The sequence below is a fragment of the Dipteris shenzhenensis genome, chromosome 14, assembly GCF_047967505.1.
Source record: "Dipteris shenzhenensis isolate YYH24624 ecotype China chromosome 14, Dip_SZ_1.0, whole genome shotgun sequence".
Lineage (NCBI taxonomy): Eukaryota > Viridiplantae > Streptophyta > Polypodiopsida > Gleicheniales > Dipteridaceae > Dipteris > Dipteris shenzhenensis.
Genome location: NC_141609.1, coordinates 47,242,347 through 47,269,271, shown reverse-complemented (window position 1 = coordinate 47,269,271; position 26,925 = coordinate 47,242,347). Strand labels below are relative to the sequence as shown.

Genomic DNA, 26,925 nt, shown 5'->3' with positions numbered 1-26,925 from the left:
AAGATGCCTCACTTTCAAATCAAAATTGAAGAAAATTGACACAAACCCCCTACTCCTCATGGTAGATGCAAACCCCATGCAAACATGATTGCACACTAAGCAAAAAACAGGAACTATGTTTTGCCATGCCCAAATTCAAGACAACAAAATACCGAGGTTCTCCAAGACACACATGAAGATGTCTAGAACCTTAGAAAACACATTCGCCCTTAATAGAATCGAAGAACATCTTGTTTCTATAAGAATTCCCTTTGCACAAATCAGACAGTTAACATATGAAGGGCAACTTGGGCTCCATGGTAGCCTGATCAATGTTTTTGCAAACCTTGACATCACACAACAATTACTCCCAAGATTTATCAATGATAGCGCAACTGTGATGGTTGCAATTAAAAGACGAATGCAATATAGCCATACTTACATCAGTGGTTTGGTCTGTCCCACTTTGAAACAATGCGTGCCTTGCACGAACTACTGAACACACCTCTTTACCTGAAGAACAACGTCAAGATAAACCATGAATGGCTGCAGCACATTAGTGGACTTCTTCACAATGAGCAAGACCCACAACAAACACCAGGACCGATAGAACAATATCAAACACAAAATAATCTTGACACATACACGTTGGTTCATGGCCTTTATGCAAGCCAGCAAGTTGTCGACTTTGAGAGTAACCCCATAATTGTTGCGCCTTTAGTACGTTTTTCTCCCCCTAGTCTTTTCAAAGACAAACTTCCTCCACAATAATGATACCATGGAAGAAATACATCACCACAAGAACTTTGGTGACGATAACCTCTTAAAGCAAAAGTGAGGCATCTCAAAGCCATGAAGAACGTACCTATCAAAAGTCAAAGAGACACCAAACTGTGCTTGCTCTTCCTGTAGGTGCCTCACTTTCAAATCAAAATTGAAGAAAATTGACACAGACCCCCTGCTCCTCATGGTAGATGCAAACATGATTGCACACTGAGCAAAAGACAGGAACTACGTTTGCTTGTTGTGCCATGCCCAAATTCAAGCCAACAAAATACCGAGGTTCTCCAAGACACACATGAAGATGTCCAGAACCTTAGAAAACACATTCGCCCTTAATAGAATCGAAGAACATCTTGTTTCTATAAGAATTCCCTTTGCACAAATCAGACAGTTAACATATGAAGGGCAACTTGGGCTCCATGGTAGCGTGATCACTGTTTTTGTAGACCTTGACATCGCACAACAATTACTCCCAAGATTTATCAATAATAGTGCAACTATGATGGTTGTAATTAAAAGATGAATGCAATATTTACAACCATACTTACATCAATGGTTTGGTTTGCCCCACTTTGAAACAATGTGTGCCTTGCACGAACTACTGAACACACCTCTTTACTTGAAGAACAATGTCAAGATAAACCATGAATGGCTCCAACACATTGGTGGACTTCTCACAATGAGCAAGACCCACACCAAACACCAGGACTGACAAAACAATATCAAACACAAAGTAATCTTGACACATACACGTTGGTTCATGGCCTTTATGCAAGCCAACAAGTTGTTGACTTTGAGAGTAACCCCATAATTGTTGCGCCTTCAGTGGGTTTTTCTCCCCTTAGTCTTTTTAAAGACAAACAATGTGAAGAGTTGGCATTCCCAACCTTATTTTATGGCCATGGTTGTGCATACCAACTTCCGAATCAATCCAGCTACCAAGACATAGTGAACTGGGAAGTAAGGAATGAAGACCAGAGGTTTGCATTATCTTTAGAGATTTTTTTTTCAAAACAATGAAAATATTGGTATGCCAAGTACTATCATCAACTTGGGTGCGCATGATAAAAGGCCAACTATGAGGAACAACTCTCGTAGCTAAGACAATGACTTTAGACACCAAAGTTGAAAAACTACTACAATCAAAAATTGGATTTTGGGACTTCGTTTGCTTGCGAACATCAGCTGATTATAAGCAACGATTAAAACGAAATGTATTTGCGATGGTGAGACAACTTGGCCCCCCGACATTCTTCGTCACGTTGTTTGCGACTGAGAAAAGATGGAAGCCATTGGTCGCATGCCTTCGTGAGCTTAGAAAAGATGGTGTAAACCAAACTGAGGGCGAAGCTCAATGCACTATTCAAGAACTCGTCAAATCAAATCCTATAACAACGGCTCAATACTATGTGCAGTGTGTGCAAGTTCAAAGCCTTGAAAACATTACTGCGACAAGATGATACTATTTTGGGCATGGTGGAGGATTTTTTCTTCGCCATTGAATTTCAAAACAAATTTAGCTAGCATGACCACGGCCTGATTTGGATAAATGCAGTACCTATCTATAATACCTCATGCAAATAGTTCCATTGAAGAATTTATTAACAAGTACATCACAACTGATAGCACAAAGCCACACCATAACAAAGAAGATTTGCAAACCCATAGACATTTATGCAAACATGTAGGAAACAAAAAAATCAATGCCGATTTAAATTCCCCAGACCACCTATGTGAACCACAAGCATTTTGACACCACTATCGGATCGAGCCAATACACAAAACCATCGAGAAAACTACAAGAAAGTAACAAAAACAATGTGGGAGGAAGATATTACAACTTTCACATTCCAAACATTTCTTGATTTTAGTAGCTTTGACTAATGATGAGTACAAGCTCACATTAAGAAGCGGTGTATCGCAGCCAAAAATCTTTATGAGAAGAGACCCAAAAGACATCTACACCGATAACTTCAATGCAACTTTAACGGACCTCTGGGAAGCAAACACCGACATCCAATTCATCCTAAACCCTCATGTTGCGTCCTCTTACTACATGTCATACATAACAAAAATAGACAAAGAGACCAGCAATGCCATAAAGGATGCAATTATTCAAAGCTTCCAACAAAATGCATGCATAGGTGAGCGTGTTTGAAAGGTAGGCAATGTAATACTCAATACGCAATACATTAGCGTGCAACAAGCTGTATACCTATGCCTTTCACTACCCCTCACAAGTGCAACAAGAGAATTCATTTACACAAACACAAGCCCTCCTAAGCAACGAACATTACTTTTGAAATGTAGAGTGCAGCTCTGAGAAACTCCATCGAAAAAGCACCGACATCTTCTTTGATGACATAATCACAGAGTACGCTAGAAGAGACTAGGATTTGCAAAGCCATTGCCTCGCATCCTTCACAGCAAACTACACAGTCAAAGCTGGGAGAACAAAGAAAAGAAAACGAGGGAGAATAACACGATTTAACAACTACAACAAGCAAAAAGAACCAGAAAGCCATTATAGGGAAATGTGTTTGTACTTGCCTTTCCATTTTGAAGAACACAGTCCTAACGAAGAATTTCAAAACTTGGAAAGACATGTACAAATAGCATAGTATTGACGAGCAACAAGCATCCCTCAACAAATTCATTTTGTGTCTTGCAACATCAACCACCACTAGTAACAACACCATCTGCACAAGCTTCGAACGTCAGTAATGTCTCTATAGAAAAATATGATCTTGCACGCAAAATGAATCCACAAATGAACCCATAATACCAAAACAACCTCCAACAATGTAAACAAACAACGCTGTCCAATAAAAAATATTACTCCACTGTGAGGGGGATGAATCCACAACAGCGTCTCATTTTTTAAGACATTATGCTCAAAAAGAGAATGGAACCAACCAAACAACTCTACTTGTTCATATCAGGTAATGCAGGAGCGGGGAAAACATTTGTTGCGATAGTAGCAACAAAGGGACTCCGATGTTACTACTCACATAAAAGCACAATAGACATCGATCTCCCAAAGGCATTGTCACTAGCATATACTGGGAAGGAAGCGAGAACAATTGGCAGAAGCACGATATATGTAGCCCTACATGAGCCCTACATTTGCCTTTGTTGACAAGCACATTTATAGGGCTTTCAACAAAAAAACAACAAATCCTCGCGGCCTAGTACCAAGATGTGCAACTAGTTTTGATCGACGAGATTTCATTGGTAGGAATTAATGCTTTCCTTGCAACAAACGTGTGAATGCAAGAAATAAAACAAAACCACCATCAACCATTTGGCGGCGTTGATGTTATACTCTGTGGGGACCTTTGCCAAGCTAGCCCCGTCAAAGACTCTTGGATCTTCAATTCACAGTCAACAATGACATCAATGCTCGGTTATCACACATACAATACTACGAGATGTCGGAGCCAATGCACCAAACGAATAAGGGCTTCTTGGAGATCCGATAAGAAGTTGTATTTGCATCTTTTTTATGCTTGGAATTTAATTCCGTAAGAAGTATCCGCACGGTGCATTGCAGAAGCTAAGAAGTTGTTGTTAGAGATGGGATTCCATGGAGGACATGTCAAACTTAAGGAGGATAAGAAAATGTCTAGGGCAACACAGAATCTTCCTGCAAAAGTGTCCATGGGTGGAGGGAGGCAAGGAGATTCCTGTCAAACCACAATCTCGACAAAGACAAACATACATTGTCTCAAAGTAGTCTGGGTTGGGAATACTGGAAAGTATTGTGTGAATGCACGACCAATAAGGCTTCTCATCCTCAAGTAGCAACTTTGAGAGCTAAAGTATGGACAAAGGTAGATGCATTGGTTAAATTGCTTCGCCAGGTTCAAATCGATGAGATGTATTATGAAAGGTTCAGGATGGCTGTGAAAGAGTTTATGCAATTAATGGTAAAAGCATGGGGGGAGTCGCACATTACGCGTTACGTGGTAATCTTGGCACCATCATAATATTTAGCACTTGCTTTATAAATAGTTTTTGTTGCTAATTTGATTCTCATCCTGTTTGCAGCATATTCTCTATGCACACGGACCATGGTCTGTACAAAATTGGGGTCCTTTGTCAATTTGGAATACACAAGGCATGGAGAAGTCGCACTATAGAGCCAAGGCAGCCTACTTCAAGAACTCAAGGCATGGTGGTGGTGTCACTCACAGCAATGCATTGCATGAGATGTTCGACTCATTTTTTAGATGTTTACTAGGAAGGACTTTGAAGTCTGAAAAGGCAAAGGCATCAAAACTTGCAAAAGCAGTTCAAATTGTATCAAAATTAGAAGGCATAGTGCTTGGAAAGCATCCATAGGGAGTCAAGGAGTCGCACGACGTTGGTTGCAAGCTAGAGTGAGAGAAGGGAGCAGATGGGTCCAACCACCAACAGAAGCTATGGTGTAATTGTATACAAATATGAAATAAATATAGTGCTTATTTTAACCACAATTTGTGTACTCACTCTTTAATATCTTGCTTATTTTGACCACAATTTTTGTACTCACACAACCTTGGGAAAGTGGGGACATGGTGAAGGAGGGGGAAGAGAAGGGAGGGGTGTGGGGCGAGGCAAGGGGAGGGGTGGAGTGGTAGCAAGGGTGGGGAGAGGGGGGGATGGGGGTATGGAGGAGGGCGACAGGTGTGGCCAGGGCAAGTAGGGGGAGGGCAAGGGGAGGGGAGGGCGATGAGGGTGGGGGGGTGGAGGGGTTAGGGCGGGGGCACGATGAAACTTTAAATGTAATTAAAAGGGATGTCAAAACATGATGGGCCCTTATAAAAAGTAAAAAAAAGCCCTAACTCTCATTATTCAATGGCAAGAGTGAAGAACACTGCGAGACCCACTGGATGCCACCTCCACTCTTCCTCCTCTAGCTCCACCACCTCCATGGTATCCACGAACACGAACCTATATGGGTCCGGTGGTGCCTCCCCCGACTCTCGTGAGCCCTCCCCAACTCCCCCAAGTCCTGTGAGCCCACTCCCCAGTCTCCTAAGCCTTCTTCTCCTCCCAAGTCCTGTGAGCCCACTCCCCAACCCTAAGAGCATGAGCCTTTCCCTCAACCTTCTCCCCAGCCTTCCCCTCAGCCTTCCCCTCAACCTCAACCTCAACATGACCCTCAACCTTCTCCTCAACCTTCCCCTTAGCCTCAGCCTTCCCCTCAGCCTTAGCCTCAGCCTGACCCTCAATCTTCCCCTCAACCTTCCCCTCAGCCTTCCCCTCGGCTTTTCCCTCCTCATGAGATCCCTCTCCCCCGATCGAACAAAATGTGTTCAATAACCTCCTGGATATAGAGAGGCTTCCTGAGGGTCAACAGACTGCCAGGAAGAGCACTATCTTCCCTCTCCCAGAGATACAGCCCATGGCAAAGATGACCCCTATTCCCATGAGGAGGGTAAAGCACACTCCGAGGAAGCCCTATCCCAAAGAAGGCCTAAGCTCCAGACGTCAATGAGAGGAGGACTCGAAGGAGGACCAATGCACACAGGAGTAGTGGAAGAAGTTCAAGGCAGACAGGAGGTTGTGGGAAGGTGTTCGGCTACCTGTAAGGCCCCCATCAAGAGTCAGGAAGCCGTACCGAGCAAAACCAGGAGCGCGGGCCCTAAGGGAGATCAAGCAAATGCAGAAGACCACCAACAACTTGATCCCGCGTGCTCCCTTCCAACATGTGGTATGGGAGATCGCACACGGATACAAGAATGACGTGTGCTTCAGCATAAGAGCTATGGGGGCGCTACAAAAGGCTACAGAGCAAGTGACCACCGCTCTGTTCGAGGATGCCAACTTGTGTGCCATCCATGCAAAGCGCGTCACGGTCATGGACAAGGATATGGCTCTGGTGAAGCGGCTACAAAGTGACCCAAGTTTGAAGCCCTAGATTCTCTTACATCCCACTCTTAGGACTTAGACCACCCATTGCCCTTGAAGGCACTATCTTGTATCTAAGGCCCAAGGGTCGATTTTTTTAAATAAAATATATCGACATTCTCTATCAAACACTAAAAATAGCTCTTCCTCATGATCTGCAAATGCAGTTCGTGAGATGAAGTCATGGAGTGCAGTTCTAGCTGAATCCATGGCAAATAGCAGTTGATGCAGGGAGTAACTTCTGAGGATGGGAGTTTCTATGGCTCTCTAAATGTGAAAGTGAGAATGTGATGTAAAAAGGGCTGGTACCCCTTAATATATATCAAACCCTAAAAATTAAAATTAATCATAAAATCCCCAAATTTTTTGAAAAGCATTTACCACCAACTGAAAGGAGAAAACATTAAAAGAAATAACTTTTTAATTTAATTGTCCATCATCTTTTGAAGCAATAACTAGGATTTGATAGACAAAAAATTAAATGTTGCACTAGTCAAACACATTGTTAGCAATCTTCAAAGTTGCAGGAGGAATGAAAGTGGCACTATGCATGCACTTCTCCACACGGCGGCTGATCTTACCACCATTTAAGGTAAATCTTCAAGAGCATTTTCATATACACGCTTGCAGGACATAGTTTTTGTTCTATGCATATTTATATTCTAAAATAAAGAAGCAAAAATGTGCAGAGGCATAAACCAAGATAACCTTGCCCATTTGGATCCAAATGTAAACTTCATGGCCATGCCCACATCCTTTGCAATCTTGTCCTTGTACGATTGCAATGTCCTCGAGTCCACATTGCTGCAATCCATGTCTTGAAGTTGTGGTGGTGCAATGGTTTGCAAACGGCCATAGCTCGATGATGTCGTTGGAGTGATGTATGTTGCATTATACCAAGACACATTCTTCATTCGCAAGGAGGCCAACTTCTCCCCAGCATGCATTTGCTTACCTAAATCCTCATGAATCGCAGTGAACTTGCCTATGAATGATTCAACTGGTTCCCACTCCTCGAGGTCCAAAGGGAAGACATCTGCCACCATGAATAAGAGCTCTTAGAAACCAAATACAAAATTTCCAAATGGACTCATTACACTTACAGGTGAAAAAGGTACATAGATAGAAAGGCTCACAGTGTGATGGTATCCTAGATTGATTGAATGATGGAGGAAGCTGCATATCTTTTCCCATGTAAACATGTTGCACTTTTGCGAGCCATCCTTTCTTCCCAAACTTGAACTTCAAGATGTGGCCCTTCCACTCATGCAAGATGTCACCTCTCTTGCTCTTGGGAAGCTTATGTGGACCTTTGGCTGATCATTTCATCACTATCCAGTCATTGAAGCTGTAGGTGCAAGGGATCCACTCATCCAATGCAATTCTGGTATTGTGGAAGACACAAGAGGACACAGCATTGCATGGTCTTGTAGCCTTTCTCCTCACCATGCTTGCAGAGGTTGCAACAGTAAGAATAGGACTCCTACACAAGGCAATGCAGCTCCAACAGAGGCACAAAAGAGGGAGAAGGAGAGGGACAGAGCAGCAACAACAGAGGCATAGGAGAGGGAGAAGGAGAGGGATAGAGCAGCAGCAACAGAGGCACAGGAGAGGGAGAAGGAGAGGGACAGAGCAACAGCAATAGAGGCACAGGAGAGGGAGAAGAAGAGGGACAAAGCAGCTCCAACAGAGGCACAGGAGAGGGAGAGGAGAGAGAGAGAGAGAGAGAGAGAGAGAGAGAGAGAGAGAGAGAGAGGAGCTGCAGCAAGTAGGCCACAGAGTAGGAGGGAGCAGAGAAAGAGGGGGGAGAGGGAATATGTGTGGGATTTGGTTCAAATCTGAGTGATTTGGCAGGCTGGACTAGAACAGTGGGGGGCAGAGGTCTTAGAAAGAGGAAGGGGAGAAGAAAAATTTGCCACAAGGGCCCTACCATCCCATTGAAGGCAGTTTTGGGCTCATGTGGGGGAGGTGCACCTAGTAGGAGGGTCAAACATGGGTTAGGAGGGGGGGGATGGTTTGGGTGGTCCCTAGTGTAAGGGGAGCAACCAATAGGGGCTCTCTACAGGCCTGCCCACCCTCCACCTCAACATACCGTTGCCCCACACCTTCTAGCACTCTCATTGGTACACCTCAAATCACTCTCTAATCCCTTGAAATTAGGAAACACTAATTGGAGGCCCTTTTGAGACCCCAATTCTCCCCTAATGTCCTATCTGGGCAGACCCAATGAAGATACTTCATCTTGTTTCTTAGACTCAAGGGTTGCCTCCATTGTCCATTTTGTACTGATATATTTTTGAGAGGCCTTTTTAATGTACTACTTTATATTTTCCAAGCTGTACATAGTTTCCCAGTGCCTATGCTATATTTCCTAGTGCCAATGCTACCTCCTACTCTATAGTCTTATTTACAAGAACAACCAAACCTCGAGGTAAATAAGATGTGTAACAATAGAAAGCAACTGCCAACTTAGTGACAGTGCTAGATGGATAATACTACACATTAAGAGACCACACAACAACAACGCTGCAGAAAAGGCACTACAATGTCAAGGGCAACAAACAAAACAACACAACATGAGGCAAGCAACGAACCAATGACAAACTTAGCGACATCTATGATAGACTAGATGCACTAAGTCAACAATCAATAGACATGTGGGCTATCGATTGACACATCAAGGAAGCAAAAAGCATCGACAGAACCAATCAACTCAAGCATTCAACAAAACAACAACTAGCAAAGTACAATAGGCAATGCAATATGACTTAACAACAACAAACGGTAGTGTAAAAAATAGCATTGACTATAAAAAGTAGAGCATGTTAGAGGAACAGTGGGAGGGAGTGGAGTGCACAAGATAGGTAACTATACTCTATGTTGCATTGATCATAAGCATGAATTTATACTTGAAATGAACCCTTAGTAGGGTTAGAGTTAGGGTTAGGATTTGACCTATACCCCAGATGGTAAGATGCAATTTACACCATCCTTAACATCCCCTCTTAAGTTGCACTGTGAAAATAGAGGGTGTGCATGTGATATTCTTTTAAATTTTGTTTGGTGCATATGATAGCAACCAAAACTAAAAAATGAAAACTTGAAAATATTCAGAGTAGTATGTGCATGTAGTAGCATAGTGACAACTAGCAAAAGTATGTACAATGAGTACAACTTAGTAGATCCAACACATAATGTGCATTTTCCATCTTGTTTTATAAGTCATCCTTCGCCTTTTAGAACAAACCTAAAGAATAGGTCGAGGAGATGAGGGTAGAATGCTAAGAATGAGGCCCACCTGGATCAAAATCTAGTCTCGATCAAAAGATGACTGCATTAATGACTATGTCTATCATTGTGCACAGTGACTATGTGTATGACAGCATGTTGACCATGTTGAGTGGCTTTCTGACATGGCAAGATGCCATGTGTCAAAATCTTGACCTACACGCTGTATCTGAACGTAACCTGCCATGTGGATATAGGTTTGCACTTTGGAGAAACTTTAAAAGAGAGGCGGCTCTGGAAATGGAGGCGATGATGGTGCGTGGTTATTCTACAAGAGAAAAAGATGAATGCGATGACGGCACATGGTTATTCTACAAGAGAATGAAGAAAATGCTTGTTGTTATACATCAACTATGTTGCATCAAGTAAGTCTGCTTGGTCATTTTTGCCCACTGCTACCTATCACTTTAAGGCTACTATAGCTTTGCCTTTGTGTAATGTTGTTTGTTAGCTACTTTACATTGTAGTTTGTTGTGGTTGAGTGTTACCCGTCCCTCGCTTCTATGTGCTAAGTGTTTGTGCAATTGATGATTGTATTGACATGCTTTGATCCAGTGGTTGTCAATAGCTTTGAGTTGTTGATTTCAATGGTTGCTCTTTTGAGTTTCATTTGTCGTTGCAATTGACATTTTGTCAAACTTGTGACTTGCTACTATGTGATCATACAACCGTTCTGGCTTTGTGCTATGTTATGTGATAGTCTTCCTTTTTCGGGCTATTGTACTTCTTTTTGGCTTGCAATATTGGAGATTTCGACCTGTAAGAAGAGAAATTGGGATTTCAATTTCCAAAATTCTTTGCCTTTTTATGATTGATCGAAGTTTGGAAATCCTCCATCTTTTTCTTTACTCTCTCTCTCTCTCTCTCTCTCTCTCTCTCTCTCTTTCTCTCTCTCTCTCTCTTGCGCTCTCTATTCATTATCTCCCACAATCTCCACCCCCTTGTCAATGCACCACCTCCAAGCGCATCCAATTCGTCTTCTTTTTCACCTTTTGGGCTGCCATATATGGAGGCCTAAGTAACGCCGATGGCATTGAGAAGCTCATTTTTTTTAGGGATTTGTGCCACTTGGTGGAAATATAGAGTCTCCTCTCTCTCCACATTTTTAGCCCCCTCCTCTCCTCTTCTCTCTCTCTCTCTCTCTCTCTCTCCGCCCCTCCCTTGGTAGAAATCTAGAGTCTCCTCTCTCTCCACATTTTTAGCCCCCTCCTCTCCTCTCTCTCTCTCCGCCCCTCCCTCCGAGTTCGGACTCCCTCTCTTCTTTTCTCTCTTTCTTCCTCCTCTTGGGCAGGCCTATTGAATGATACATATCATTCATCTTGTTTAAATCTGGGGCATGCATTTTGAATGATTAAATATCATTCACCTTGTTTGATTAGTAATAAAATTTCCCAACTTTTTGGGGATCTATTTGCCGTTGAATTCCACTCACTTCTGTTGGCTAGACGATTTAACGATGGTTGAAGGACAATAAAAATTGGAGATGCCCGAAAACGAACGGCAAAGGAAAGAAATATGCAATACGGGGTGAAGTGGAAGGAGAAAGCGTATGCACTGTTGCAGGCCGTAAAGAGGAGTGTGGAGGCAATTTGAAGGTGTTGAAGCGAGAAACAAATTCAAGGTGTCCGAGGTTGGAGTTGCCGGAGAAAGATAGGAAAAAGGAAAGAAATTTGAAGGTTGTAAAGTGATGCAAGCAGATGAGCGAGAAAGCGTTTGAAGGGCTTAAGGAGGGGGTGTGGTAGAGTCTGAGAAAGAAGCAGATGTGAGGTGGACGTGCTTGGCAGGTAAGGCCGGGTTCAGAGTAAGCCGGTGGACATGCTCCACAACCCAATCACAATCGCTGGCCCGAACATTTGAAGGAGGAGAGGTTGTCTGTGGGGCGAAGGTCGCCCATCTTGTGGGGAGGGGAAAAAAAATGGCACGAAAGACTATGAGTGGGGACTTGAATCCACATTGATGGACCCAAACCTGAGAGCTTCTCCACTAAGCCAATCAACACTGCTTGCAATTAAAGTCACTTACTTTTTATAGATATTGTCTGCCGGGTGGTGTGAACTTGTCTTGGATTTTCTTGAGAGCACCCGTGTCCGCCGGCGTGGTCTGAACCCGCCCTAAAGTTCGATGGCTTAAGGTTTGCTTTGCGTTCTTGCTACGACAACGGAAATGTGATGAAATTTCGGTGAGCAGCAGGAGCACCAATTGGCAAAATGGACACAGGTAAGTGAAGAAATCGTCTTCGATTCTGTCGTTCGAGAGAAGATATAATGTCGACATTGTCATTCCGTGATCACAGATTGCTTCACAACTTAGATGGATGAATGATGGTTCACGAATCACATCGACACCTTTTCTCAAAAATGACGACATTGTACTACACAAATTCGCTCCTACCTACGGTACTACACCTGTACTGCACTGAATCGGTGAAATTGTACTTCCCATGGTACTGCAACTCTGTACTACCTTCATCGCACTGGTTGTCGTTTGCATTACCATCGCGCTGAAGACACTTTCCCTTGAACGCCATTGACTGCTTGGCGCATCATCCATCCTCATTTTTTGAGACCGTGGTTAAATTTTCTCAGCTTGCTGCCAAGCTTCTCCCTATCCTTGAAGAGAAGAAACACACCTCGGCTTATTATTCAAAGCGCGAAGAAGCTCTTAATCAAGGCGCGAAGATCCGCTAAGGTGATGGCGGATATCGCCTACGGCATGTGAGACACGACGAGCAGAGCCGGCGCATCCTTCAATACCGTTTTTCTAGAATCGGAGGTGCTGTGCGATGTACGCCTGGTGTGCAGCATTTCCTAGCTCTCTCCAGCTGCTTGCACTTTCCTCTTCGTTGGCCAGACACCTCATACGAAATCAAAGCTGGTAGGGATTCGCCACCTCATTCGCAGCGTCTCTTCCCTCCGAATGCACCGTTCAGGAAAAGAATTAACCTGAGATTTGCTTTCCAGCGATCTTCGTTCTACGATGGGTAATCGTTAGAAGGTATATTCCATGACATGGAGAGGCCAAATATAATGGTGATCATGCTGCAAAGCAGGTATACTATACCATGGCGTATGCCGGAGGTGAAAATCTAGTTGCGGAAAGATTGAACGATTGCATTACACGAAGATGATGCATTTATAACTTTCAAACATGAACGGTTAACGCCAGATGAGAAGCCGTATCTCCTCCGAGACAAGACTCGTTATTCACGAACTGTACAATGCGACGATTAAGAAATACTATTTTTAATATGCGATTCCACAAGATGTCTAGCACGGACTACAAAAGTGTTTGGACTCCGGACACCGCTCCTCTATCGGAGGGTTTCTATTCCATTTTCATACCCTGGGCTCGGCATGCTGAATTGTTGCAAGTTGCTGATTGCGAAAAAAATCATGCTGGCTTTCAGTTCTCAAGCTAAACGTTTGCTATATATGTTCGGTTAGTTCGCCTTTTACGCCAGGCAGAGTGTTCCACAATGTTCTGTTTTGCCGATAATGATTGCAGTTGAAGATCAAACCATCCAAAGCCTACAGTGTCGACCAGGGTTAGCGGAGCAACCAGGAGGCTGGCTGGATAGTCTAATCAGTCAGCTTTTAAGGGAACACTAGGCACCCATCAGTAATCCTTAGGAAATCCCTGGCCTGGTAAAGTCTGGCCGCTGGGCCAACCAGGGCTGGTGAGCCAACTAGATCTGGCCTACCAGTCAGCTGGTTATTAGCCATCCAGCAGTTGGCGAGAAAGTGGCAGCTGCCAGCCTACGAAAGCTCGTCTTCACCATGGCAGTTAAAGGCATCAAGCATGGAATATTAGCCATTCAGCCCTCAGCACCTTTAGCAGCAGGCGTATTGCCCTTAATGATTAAACCGGGAATCAGTATCTAGTAGGGCAGCCAAAAGGAAAACCATTTTCATGCTCATTAAGCTTGAGTCTGGCCATTTCTTGGAATATATCTCAGTTTGTTCATCCAAGTGTACCTATTGGTTCTCATATGGAGATTAACCTCAGCATGACCCAGTGGATAGAACCACATGGCATCATCTGCGCACAAGTTTAGCCCCAAAATCTGTTGTTGAATGCAAGCATAATATGTGTTCGCTCAGATATATGCCCCACAAATTTAGCCGTGAAATCTGTTATGGATTGCCTGGAAGCAAAGTAGGGGGCTGAATGCAAGCTCGGATAAGAGTTGAATATGCCCCAAAATCTGTTGTTGAATGCAAGCATTATATGAGTTCGCTTAGATAAGAGTTTGAATATGCCCCACAAATTTAGCCGTGAAATCTGTTATGGATTGCCTAGAAGCAAAGTAGGGGGCTGAATGCAAGCTCAGATAAGAGTTGAATATGCCCCAAAATCTGTTGTTGAATGCAAGCATAATATGCGTTCCCTCAGATAGGAGTTTGAATATGCCCCAAAAATTCAGCCGTGAAATCTGTTCTGGTTGCTTGGAAGCAAAGTAGGGGGCTGAATGCAAACTATAGCACAAAAGGTGGGAATGCAGTAGAGAAATCATAAATGCAGCAGGGAGGAAGACGATCAATCGAGGTTTTAAACAGAAATGATCCCTTAGACACGAGGCACCGTGCAATATGAGACGTAGGGACAGCAGAGCTGAATATAATCTAGACATGGCAGAAAAGCATGAGGATGAGGTTAAATAATGTACACTCAGGACACACAGGACTCCCAAAAAGCAAGGTTGAAAGCCTGACTAGAAACAAAATTACTTTTGACTGAGATGGCAATACGCGTGATCATGTTTGTGTGTTGTAAGATATTTCAAACTCTTATCTGAGCTGGCATTCTTTGCGTTGTAGGCTTTATGCTGAGCATCACTGTGGGAAACCTTGGAAAGTCTGGTGTTGACTTGTTATGCCATTCTAGCAAGAAGAGATGGGAAGATTTTCCAAGATGTGCTCCAAGCAATGAATACACCTAGAGTCTTGGTGTTTTCTAAATCCTAGCCTGTCTCATATTGACCTGTATTACCAGTGGTATTTGGCTTTTGTACTTGGGCTTGAATAACTTGGCCATCATATCTGCTTTTCAAGATTTTGGGCTCACATGATACATCCGAGTCAAGTTTGAGTTGCAACACTTCACTGCATTGTTGTCTGGCAAGTGCAAGCGTAGGCAGCTGGCTGCAAGGCGGATCGTGTGGCTTGCTTGTACGAGAGCCATTATGGGCTGCTTGCTTGATTTTTGAGTTGATTGCCTGGCAGTGTCACATAGGTTGCTTGTCTGGCAACTCGTGTGGCCACCGCACAGCCTGCTCGGCAGTTTGTAGCCAAGCAGTCACCTATTCGCCTGCATAGGTCACAGGTTGCCTTCATTAGTTTCAAGCTGCTACTGGTTTCAATAGGAGAGGGGTGATGATGGCTGGTGGCAACTTATGTGAGCTGTCAACTTGTATATTACAGTTGGACATCCTCACCTCAAGCAATGCAAGGGTACAGGTTTCCTGCCATGTACCTAGACACTAATTCTCGGATTAGTGGACTTAATCTAGCAAGGTTTGCGGGACCTGAAAAAGACGGTAGGGGACCAAACCTCAGCTCTAAAAGCCCTGGTAGAGTGGATGCTAAGAGCCTCTTCACACGTGTCCCTTGGTTTTGAAACCAAAATGTGGAGTTTGCAATCTACACGTTCACCTGGAGCAGGATTTTCAGATCCTGGTTGCAAGCAAGAAAAAAAGAGGGGCTCAAGAGAAAACCAGGGGTAATAAATGCTAGTGGGTGCTGCCACATCAGATTTTGAAGCTGCAGAGTCTGAACATCTGGCTGAAAATGTCTGAAACTGCTTGGAAACTGCCTATGTGTGAACCCAAATGAATTTGCAACCTGGTTTGAACCCAAAGCCTCCAATTTCCAACCAACCTTTGCGCGTGGGAATAGGCTCTAAGACACTGGAATTTCTGAAAGATGAGAATGCTGCATGCTTGGGGGAGCTTAGAACTAACCACGGGCAAGTCATGGAGGAATCCAAGAAAACGGAGGTAAAATTTGTTAGAAAAGAGTGGAGGTTGCTTGCTACAGCCAAAGCTCCCACAGCTGAAGCTAAACAAAGAGATAGTGCCCAGGAATCACAGTGGTAAAATCAAATCATACGTCTTTCCATAGTGTGTATTACGGTAGAGAGCGTGAGATGTGCAGACAGTAATTGAACAATGCTGAAGACAGAGAGAAAGAAAGTAGAAACAGCATTGTCCAAGGATGGACCAAATCATATGCGAAATATGTGCAGTGTGCCACCTTCTATCAGCAGGGTCTGACTAGATGTGGACCCCTGTGAGACCCATAACTGTTCTTCTACACCTTGTGGCACCTTCAGAACACTCCAGCCTGCATTGCTCTCCTAGAGCTTCTGTGGTTCCATAATGGTACCCCGCAAACATGCCTTCTTTCTGCTCCAGTGAACAGCCAACATAAGGCCAAGTCTGCTCCTGTGAACCTTGACCTCCTTGCTGCTGTGTAGACAGCCACTGGCGACACACAAGATTCCTGTGATTCTGTCCTCCAGGCTCCCTTGCTGCTGTGTAGGAGACCAATGCGAAGACCTCTTGCTGTTGTTCCGGACCTCCCTTTGCAATGTTGGTAGTCCAAGTTGAGGCACCAGGAACCCTGCTTGATGGAATTGAGGATGCCCCCATTGCGGCCCTTTGGTAGCCCTTCAAAATCACCCAACTTTCCCACATACTGGGCTGACCCAGTCTGTGCATCTTCTGCAGACCCCCGACCTGCATCTGGCCTATAAATGGCCCGCACCTGACTGCGCATAGCAGCCCCGACACTTGCGCCTCTGTTTCGCGCTGCTCCGACCAGCTCGTGCACTGCTCCAGATGGTCCTTGGGTGTTTCGCAGTCTGTAGCTACTGTTGCAACCTCCATTGCAGGTCCAATCCCACCCATATCTGACTTGCTGCTGGTCCAGGTCCAAGCTTTTGCCCTTGGTGTGGGCCCTTCTGCCCACTGAACATAGCTTACTTAGCCCATCAATAGCAGCCTGGTAATGCTGCCCACGTGGCAGCCCTGCTTTTCTTCTCAGCTTTGCCTCCATGGCAATCCAATGCTTTGTCACTTGCTTTCTAGAATGGGAGATGGGAGTTGTGATCTGTTAGAATTTACCCAACAGAGGGTACACGCAGCGGAAGACTTATAGTAATGCCCAGGAGCTCACACAGTGTGGTGCGGGTGTGGAATCACAAACTTCTTTACTTATGTGCATTCAATAGATGTGCAGACTCATCAATAGACAATGAACCAGCCAGATAGAGAAACCACCAAAATATATATTTCCGTCCAAAAAACTATGGACACAATACAAAAGAGATAGATCCAGAGTCCCACCAATGGTGTGGTCCTCTGATCTTACCACAAGGTCCTTTCCTATCTGCTGGATATCTCTAGACTCGAGCCCGCGTGCTCCACCTCGAGTGTAAGTAGACTTTCCGTCCAAAGATCTCAGCACCTTGCTGCCCTAGTAGACAGCCTAGGCTCAGCCCCAAGTGAGCTCAGTCTGCAGCAACTCTGGCCCTGCTTTGCCTCCTGGATGTAGGCCCAAAGATCAGGCTTCTGCTGCTCCTGCTGCTCCTCTGTTTGCTGACTTGCTGGATGATGAAATGAGGCCAAGAGCCTCTCCTTATATAGGCCCCAAGGGCCCCTTGAAATAACCAACCAGCCAGCCCTAAATGGGCCGACTGGCTGGTCTGTTTGGGCCGACCAGTCTGCCCCAAAACAGCCCTTTAAGGGCTCACAAAACTAGGGCCCTTTGGCCCACACTTCTAGGGCTTTTAGCCCTCCAATCTAGGCAGGAGCCCAGCCTATATAAGGCATGCCACTGCCCACTGTCAGCCCCATTTGCTGCTCCACCAGGCCTGCTGGTTCTGCCCTCTGCCAAGTTCTCTCCAGCCACGTGTGCAGTGCCGTACACTGCTGATGTCATCGCGCCCTGCCAGGTCAGATCTAGGGCTTGCTGTCCTCGCCTTCTGCTCCTTCCACAAGTTCCATCCTTTGCAGCCTTCTTCTCTTGTGAGGTGCTGCCCATGTGGCAGCCCCCTCTCTCTTTCTTCTCTGGGCATCTTCTGCCCTAGGTCTCCCTCCCCCACGCTCTCCTCATTTGGGGGCTTACAGATGGGGAGGTGACCTTTCCAACATGATCCTCACCATACAACTTTGATGGGGCTTTCGAGGGGAAAGATCTCATCGTATTCATTGAGATGCACCAGAGCTTACAGAGAGGTTACCATACTATAGGGGGTACACATGGAAATCCGCACAGCTCAGAGACCCACACGGACGGAGAGGTGTGGGGTTCAAGAGGAGTGGTCTCTTCCTATCCCACTTAGACGCACAGATCACATCTCACCGGTAGAAATGAGTATGCTTGCTATACATGGATCCAATTCGAGAGACCATAGATTACAAACTTGTACATTGCACTGTGTTGTTACTTTTCTCTGCAAACATCCAATTATGCCAAGACAACATCAAGGAGAGGACAAACCACACCTTTTGTGGTACTTTATGAGGACATTTAGAGATACACGTAGTTGGTTAAAGTCCTATTCATGGGGGACTTCAATGCCCAAACAATGGATGCACAAATAGAGATATTGACCTTACAATGGGATGCCTTAGCACCACCAGGCCTCCAGACTAGAGGGGCACAAATCCCATCATGCAACATGGAATACATTTGCTAGATATGTACACCCATCATATATAGTAGACTATAGAGGTGTCCTCATCTCCAGAGTGCCGACAGAAACTCAGTACGAAGACTGTGTATAAATGGAAGCTCAAGTATGTGTGGGTGTGTATTGAGAGCATATGTTTATACTATGGTCTACACCCACTGTTGGGCACTGATGACGTGAGTGGAGATGTCATAGTAGCTAGTCCTTGCTATGCATGTTTCTGGACTCATCTAGGTATATACTTATGATGTATAAGCGGACATGCAAATTTCACCTTGTGAAGTTTTTGTCCATGTTGCGGCTTGCTGGTTTCGATATTTCTCTCTATCTTAAGTGATGCGTTGCCCTATCAACTAGATTTAGATGCTTGTTTGGGAGAGACTAAAATGAATTCGTTTAGTCTTCACTAGCAGTTGTAGCTTGAATGAAGAGATTTTGGACTACCTTTTGATTAGCCTTCTCCTTTAGTGCTAGCCTTTGTCATGGCTGAGTCTGCCCTTCACCTTCGGAGTGCCGACAGAAACCCACTACGAAGACTTTGTATAAATCGATGCTCAAGTATGTGTGGGTGTGTGGATTTGTATGTGTAAGAGCATATGTTTATACTATACTGTTGGACGCTGACGACGTTAGTGGGGATGTCATAGTAGCTAGTCCCTGCTATGCGTGATGGAGTTTATCATTTTCAACCTTATGAGTATCTATCATGAGATTGACACTGCACTATGTTGTGTTTTTAGAGGATGAGTTTGGGCTGGACTCATCTAGGTATATAAAGGTGTCCAACTTTAGACATGTGGTCCACATGGGGGTAGTGGACTATGTCATGGATTCTCTACCTTGATCTCACATGCAACCCCCTTATGTTCAGAAAACCACTTACAATTTGCCTTCAATCTACCAACGCGTGTAGGATATCTGTAGGCCGACCTCCTCCACATACTACCAATACAAGGTTTGATCACACTCCCTAGACCACATGTTTGATAGTTATCTCTCCGCGTTCTTAGAGCACATAGATGAACAGCCAAACATTGATGTGGCAAAGCTCTCCTCCTCACTAATGTAATCCACATTGTAGCACAACACTCCTTTCCATGCAGACTCAGAAACACAAGAAAGTCACTTCAAGAGTCTATAACTCAGAATAGTTGGTATGATGTGGAGTGCGGAATGCTTAGGCAATGTTGACACACTGAGGACATCAGCAACAGACCTTGGACATGTTCCAGAGACACCAGGGCTCATTATGGGACCCTAGTCGCTCCATGAGGAGCTTAGTCTAGACACTCATGATCAAGACAAGATATGACATGAGCGTCTCTCAACACTCCAAGCTGCTTCTTGTTCATGTTGGTCCAGTTTTCATCTCACTATCAGTTGTCTTTGATGAGGGTGGGCACTCCGATTCCCCCAGAGGTGTACTCTCATATTGGATTCAGATTTCTTTGGTTACAAAGGCTTTCTTGGCCTTCGATAGACCTTAATAAATCAACCTCTCTCTCTCTCTCTCTCTCTCTCTCTCTCTCTCTCTCTCACACACACACACACACACACACACACACACACACACACACACAATTCAAGTAAGAGTTCATGTGTCATTGCAGACTACATCCTAATTGAACACCCTGAATTTCTCAAACATGTTACTTAAACGTAGTACACAGCAGGCTTGTCACAGGACCCTTTAATTTTTAGCTCACATCATTAACTCTTGAAAAATGCCCACTTTAGTATTCTGTCTTTCTGTTAAAACACACTCGAGACACAAAGGAATGATAAATAAATTGATCTTCTAAGGAGATTCCAACACCACCAGTGACAATACAAAACAACCTAGATGTCCGAATGGAAAGTTGAGAATTTCGCCTGAAAACATGGAAGAGCTTCAATTGCAAGTTCTGAATTGAATGACTCTAAACTCTTCCAGTTTCTTACATCATTAAACCCCAGTATCTGCAAACTGTACAACAATTGTCCTACTGTGAAAGACAAGTTCTCCACCAAGTTCAGTAAGACTGGTATGGAAACTGAAACATCATGGAAGAGTATACAAAGGTGAATATATGTTCTTCTGCGGTTCTTTTGGTCTTACAAATGCCATGGATAATGAAACTAGATGCAAATCTACCTTTCATTCCAAAGAAAATTTGTCCAACTTTTATCTTACTGTTCACTTGCTACTGAATTCATTTAAAATACATTGCAAAAGAACAGGTGGGATGAGAAGAATGAAGATTTGGTACTCTCGAGGTCTTAAACTTTCACAAAATCATTGTTTGTGGCATCCCAAATCACTGTGCCATCGCAAGTACACAACTTTTTGTAGTTCTCTCCAACACCTGCACTCCGTGCAATGACAGCTGCTGCAATCCCAGGTTCAGATTTGTCTTCCGTTGCATACACTACTAAGGCCCTTCCAACTAAGTCTGCTACTTTCAACATAGGCTTGGACCCTGAGTACTCAGCCTCACCATTACTGTTCGCAACAAGAGTTCCCAGGTCACCAAGAGGCTGTACACAGTATGAGAAAACACATCAGTTATCTGACAAAAGGTCTGTCAAGAACCAAGGCAAATGAAGAATGAGTTCATACTTTGCTAAGTGGTATATCAGCACTGGAGGGCTTGTAAATTCCACCAGTACTAGCAGCACCTCGTGTTAAATCACCATAATCATTGATTGACCATCCATGAGGCCCTTCTGACAAACCACTGAAATTAGCCTCAATACGAGCTTGTTCCATGCTGACTTGAGCAAAACGAACGACACCATATATCTGTGGGCCTTTGAACTCTGCTACTGTTGCTGAAATTAGAAATTCTGCACCCATGGACAACATATTCATCACTAGTAGGTGCTGAAGCAAATGATTAGCGTTATCTTCCACTTATGCATATTTAGAACGTTCATAGTTCCCAATGATCTCCCAAGGTGAACATGGCCTTGAATGGGTCAAAAACATATTGGATTGACCCTATATCCTTTCCTTGAACATCTTCACGTTTGCAAACTTTTTTTCTAGCATACGCGTGGTTCAGCAGAAAGACATGATTAAGGTCTCCTAGTCCTCCTGTATAGTTGAACTAGTCTGTAAAATGCTGCTTTCAACCAGTAAAGCCTTGTAACCTCAGCTTCTGAAGTAGCTACTTCATAAAAAGGTATGAGGTCGATTGATATACCTGATGTGATGTCAGAAAAAAATGCCATCTTTAGAGCAAGAAACGACTAGAGCCCTTCAGCAGGTGAGGCCCACTGATTGTAGACCGTGCAAACAGAAAATAGAGTTTGTACCAGAGATTTTCATACAACTTAAATGATTTTGTTGCAATTTGACCCTCAGATGATGAATGCAGTTTTGATTTGCCAAAGTAGTGGATGTAAACAAGGGTGCTAATGGAAGAGCCGTGACATTCAAGCGATTTAGTATGAATCCCAAGACAGAACAAAGAATAATAACACGTTGTATGATAATTGTCTTTTCAAAGAAGACTGTTGTCTGCCTATTTGAGCGTCATTTGACGAAAATCAATAAATGACAATGCAATGTTTTCTGTTTTTTTTAATCATTTGTTCTGGTTGTTTTATTATTCTGAGCATTTGCACTACAGGCCCTAAACCCTGGCAAGCCTTTCATATTTACCAAGAAGACAGAATCAGACTGATCGTGAAGCGTGACCTACCAGTAAGTGAACCTTGACCGATTAGTCTGGCTTTCCGACCAGTCTGCTCCAAAGCCGCATTCAAAGCTTTTAAACTTGCTGACCCTTGCACTCGTACGACTTGATTTCGTAAGTCAACATCGACTTTTCTGACACCTAAAGACAAATTAAGAGGAACAACGTTAGAATATGATCAAGGCTGTCAGAGAATAAAAGCTGCCACCTCAGAATTAATAGCATACCCTCAAGTGGATCCAACTTGCTACGGACAGAGGAGGCACATCCTTCACATTTCATGTCCACCATGAACTCCGTCTGCAAGTACCGAGAACAGTATAGCAATACAGTGACACACAATTCGATTGATACGTAACGTATCAACAACCGCACAGAAACGCCTTAGTGAAATACGAGGTTTTTTACCATAATTTCTGGAAGCGCGCTCTCTTGATCCTGCACTTACCAGCTCTTTCTATTAGATTCAATAAAATGAAGTACAATCGTATAGTTTACAGTCATAAGCGCTCATAAAAAAGACAATCTTTCGGTTCTCATTTTGTCTACGAGCATTCCCTCGCTTAGCACTGATTCACTGGCAATAAACCCAAACTTACTTGAGGCTGATCCTTAGAGATCGTTTCTTGGACAGAAGGCTTCTCCTCAGTGACAGTGCCATTTAAAGCCATTGCTTGTCCAACGATACTTTGGAACGGATTGCTACTTCGAAGCAAACTAGATCTACGAGGGACTGAAGGAGAAAGGTGGTCAGAGGAAGGTTCTGATTGCGAATTGGGCTTGCGAAGGAGGGTAGCAGAAGATGGATGGTTAGATGCGGGGGAGAAGGAAGCAGAAATGGTGACGGAGGCGGTGGCGATGGCAGCTGCAGCAGAGGTGAGACCGAGGGCTTTCAAAACCGCCATATAGGCGTTGATAATGGAAATGCAAGCACTTAAAAGAGTATTTGCACTTCACTGGAATTTTTCACGAAGGACTCTAGTTTGATGCTCAAGTTCTTTCTCCTGGCTTTTCCTAGAGGCTACATGTGTGCACCTCTCATTTCTCCCTCCGTTATGGCAGATTTCCTATCGTCCTTTTGTTGTTCTTTTTATCTTGGCCCCGGCAATAACTAGTCAAGAACTAGAGTATCCCACCATACCAATGATCTTCCATGGCTATGGCAAGAATGAGATTCATCTCGAGCCCTTTGCAAAGTCAATCAAGGCATTTTTACGATTTGAGCATTCGTCTTTTAAAAATTTGAAGGAAAAGCCAAATTCTTATAGCATTCCCGACCACTTTGTTAGTTATCCCAAAGGAATGGGAGATTCAAGTACTTCCTTAGCTTAGTCTTCACCCCATTAGGTCCTTCATCTTCTCAACACAAAATGCAAATTAAAAGGGTATGCTTGCGTGTCATTTTAGTAATGGGACTCTGTCTTAAGCATCTATCAGTAGTGCAAAGTGAATGGGATACTTGAATCAATCCTCTCCCTATTGAAGGAGTATGCCTACAATTGTGTGAGTACCAAACTAGGATTCATAAAAAAATGTCTTCGTCCAATCGACATCGTCAAGACTAGATGCAGATGATAGTGCCTTTTTTACCTACTTAAACCCATTGTAGCCAGTGAATTGTTGATATGTCTAAACCCACAATCATAGTTGTCTTGCCACAAGCATTCCCTCCTTTAAAAAGAGCAGTCATAGCATAGCAACATATCCTAACATGAAGTAACAATAATAATCAACAAGATTTATAAATGAGTGGACTTCCTTTTTGTATTGGAGGGGGAAAGCCTCAAAATTACTTTGGGTCAAAGCATATGCCTTCCATTAAGACTATATGGCAAAGTAGCCTTGTTTGGGTCAACATTTTGAATTGAGGCTCCTAGATGTGAATGCAAAAGTCTGCTAGGAATACCTCAATGAGATTTACTAAATATGTGGCAAATACGAATTTTATGAACCACGCCAATGTGTTAATGGCATGAACTGAGGCAAAGGTACCCCATCATAAAACGCAAAGTTGTGAAGGCGTACAATGGATGTGTACATCTAAAGGCCATTAACTTTCTCGTCTACTCTAAGTGTTGCACTTGGATCATCTCCTTAAAGTTCATAGAGGACATAGTATAGCCCTCCATTGACTCATGACATCAGTTTTCTTGAGCCATGGATGGCTCTAGATCACTCGATAGTTCCTCTTTATATCCTCAACCTCTACCACATGGAAATTTAGTAAAGTGGTGATGCTATTTATCGTGATTGGGAGATCCTTAATTACCCCTATAGTAGACAATCTTTAATTACTATAATTACCTTGGTATAAGTAGCTAATTCTTTAGTACAAGAAAAGTTTAGTCTTTTCATTATCATAGGTACCATTACATTGCACATAGCTCCACTACAAGCACAAGATCCCTTAACTCAGCAATTATCAATCATAATGTCCACAATATGAGGGTGCCCATGAGTATTGTTGGAGATGGAGATGGAGAGTTTAGAGATCGAGGAGATCGTGTCCCTCGCCACAGTGCGATACAGCTCGATCAATGCAAATATGAGATATCTTCACAGCTCGCTAGAGAGTCATCACTTTGTTGGGCTTTAGTTTCTAAGTCTCAGCTCTGAGATTTGAATCAGTTTGTACTTGAGGGATTAACTTGATTCAGTTTGTACTTGATTATCTTTTTGCTAGCATGGATTACTACTCAACAAGGGCCCTAGCGCACCCTTTGCTCTAGCCCATTGAGGCTTGTATGAGTTTTCTTTTTTTGTGTATTTTGTCCCATAGGCCCGTGAGGCCTCCACGGACATTCATACATCTCTCTCTCTATATGTGTGTGTGTGTGTGTGCGCGCGCATGCGCGTGCACATGCATGCATGCATGCACGTGCACAAGCAAGCACACGTAAATATGCCATGGGGAGGGATTTGGTACTCTTCTTGCAAGGGGTTTCAATGACATGTCCACATAGTATTCATCAATTAGTTATAGTCCCACACAAACTTAGTAATAGTCCCATACTCTTATCATAAATGAGTAGTGGACCCACACATACACTACCATACAAAGGGAGAGATATTAGTCTTCATATCTATTTAATTCCCTATTCAAAGAGGAAATTTCAACATAAGAACTCATTCATGATAGTTTAGAGTAGGAGGGTATCATATTGGACTACCTGAGAGATTGAGATAATAGTTACCATGCATAAATAAATATACGGTGGAGTAATTTCCTCGTGAAGATATTTGAACCATATTTAAAAACTATGTGTTGAAGCAAGATGAAGTTATGTTGCTTACAAGTGTTGCTAAACAATAAGACACAACACATGAGGAAGGGCCATTAGAGATTGCCCATGCTACCAATTGGACACAACACCTTATAAATTAATGCCCTTCAATCTTCATAATGCTCTAGTGGCACGTGTAAAGAACATGACCAAGTTTTTATATATCACTATGTAGGAGAGGAGCATGCAAAAGAAGATGAGCAATGACAAGCCTTTGTATAGCCACAAGAACCAAAAGACGAGCATAAGAAATCTAATGCACCTTTCCATTTTCAGAGGGAGGATATGCATATGAAATAGCGTTTTTTTTTTTGCATGAGAAATAAAATTGATTAAAGAAATGAAAATACATCCTAAAATTATAGTGCAGCTTGTAAGCTGGCAGGCCACAATGTAGCTCTATGCTTGATTTATAGGACTAAATCGATAATTTAGTATTTGTATATGAGAGCTAGTAATGAAATTCAACCGGAGCCCTTTATGCTGAAAAATAATATCATTTCTTTGTTGCCAAATAATCTGTATTGTTGCAACACGAACAAACTACCAAATGATATATTGTGCGATGGTCAAAGAAGATCGATCTCCGACCAAGCTACTTTTTGCCATGGGTGGAACGTGGATTTGAGCCTATGCAAACAAGGGGATGAGACCATGCCATAGCGATCGAGTGAACGGACAGCTCCAAAACAATAGGAAGTGGTTCTTTAGAGCTGCATGGCAAAAGGAAGAAATTGGAGATATTTGCTTCCATTTGGCGAGGCGATGTCTAGTCAAAATTTTGCATAATAGTAATCTCCGGAGACTAAATTTTAGTTTGAAGGACAAGTTAGCCGTCCACACTCTGTGAATTTGAAGCCTCCAAACTGCCACATGTTTTTGTTATGAAATAGTGTTGTGTTTGTTATGCATAATTTAAGGACATGTTTTTGTTATGAAATAGTGTTGCATTTGGTATGCATAATTCAAGGACATGTTTTGGTTCTAGTTAGATTATGAGTTATTGTCATCATGCCATACTAATAAGTTCATGCCAACCAAGTAGGCATAGTTTGGAATACATGACTCTCATGGAAGATAGCCCTTTGGTTTGTCTTGAGTAGTGCTAGAAAAGAAAATCCACCCTTTAGTGTGTTTTGCACGAATTAAAATTGGGAAATTTTGATAAGAGTAGTGAAGGCCAATTTACTTGAGTGTGTTTTGCACCAATAAAAGTTGGGAAATTTTGATAAGAATAGTGAAGGGCAGTTTACATTCAAGGGCTAAACTTTTTGGCAATATTGATTTTAAGGTTTTGTGAAACATTCACCTTTCACAACCTA

At 43.3% G+C, this 26,925-nt stretch overlaps 1 protein-coding gene and 1 long non-coding RNA gene across 3 annotated transcripts; one reads left to right on the top strand and one right to left on the bottom strand.

The window, feature by feature from the left end:
• Positions 1-12,256: 12,256 nt before the first annotated feature.
• Positions 12,257-23,069, top strand: LOC147894735 (uncharacterized). 2 transcript variants are annotated; one of them, XR_015542121.1, is made up of 4 exons: positions 12,257-12,341; positions 12,531-12,819; positions 22,254-22,327; positions 22,954-23,069. It is a non-coding gene; the product is annotated as an uncharacterized LOC147894735 (long non-coding RNA). The 2 variants fall into 2 exon arrangements; XR_015542120.1 differs by lacking the exon at positions 12,257-12,341 and having other exon boundaries at positions 12,484-12,819.
• On the bottom strand, positions 20,474-23,905 carry CCS (copper chaperone for SOD1). The gene is made up of 6 exons (XM_087384979.1): positions 22,919-23,905; positions 22,728-22,757; positions 22,547-22,619; positions 22,326-22,460; positions 21,239-21,465; positions 20,474-21,156 (listed from the first exon to the last, which is right to left on the bottom strand). The coding sequence occupies exons 1-6, from the start codon at positions 23,222-23,224 to the stop codon at positions 20,899-20,901; spliced, it is 1,029 nt and encodes a 342-aa protein (XP_087241105.1). The 5' UTR covers positions 23,225-23,905; the 3' UTR covers positions 20,474-20,898.
• Between the last annotated feature and the right edge of the window lie 3,020 nt (positions 23,906-26,925).

What these genes read in the sequence shown, in the direction of transcription:
- CCS (XM_087384979.1), bottom strand. Translation starts at nt 23,224, where the DNA reads ATGGCGGTTTTGAAAGCCCTCGGTCTCACCTCTGCTGCAGCTGCCATC. An exon ending in TCTCTAAGGATCAGCCTCAA is followed by an intron (nt 22,758 to 22,918) that starts GTAAGTTTGGGT and finishes TGGTAAGTGCAG; the next exon opens with GATCAAGAGAGCGCGCTTCC. An exon ending in CAAGTTGGATCCACTTGAGG is followed by an intron (nt 22,461 to 22,546) that starts GTATGCTATTAA and finishes ATTTGTCTTTAG; the next exon opens with GTGTCAGAAAAGTCGATGTT.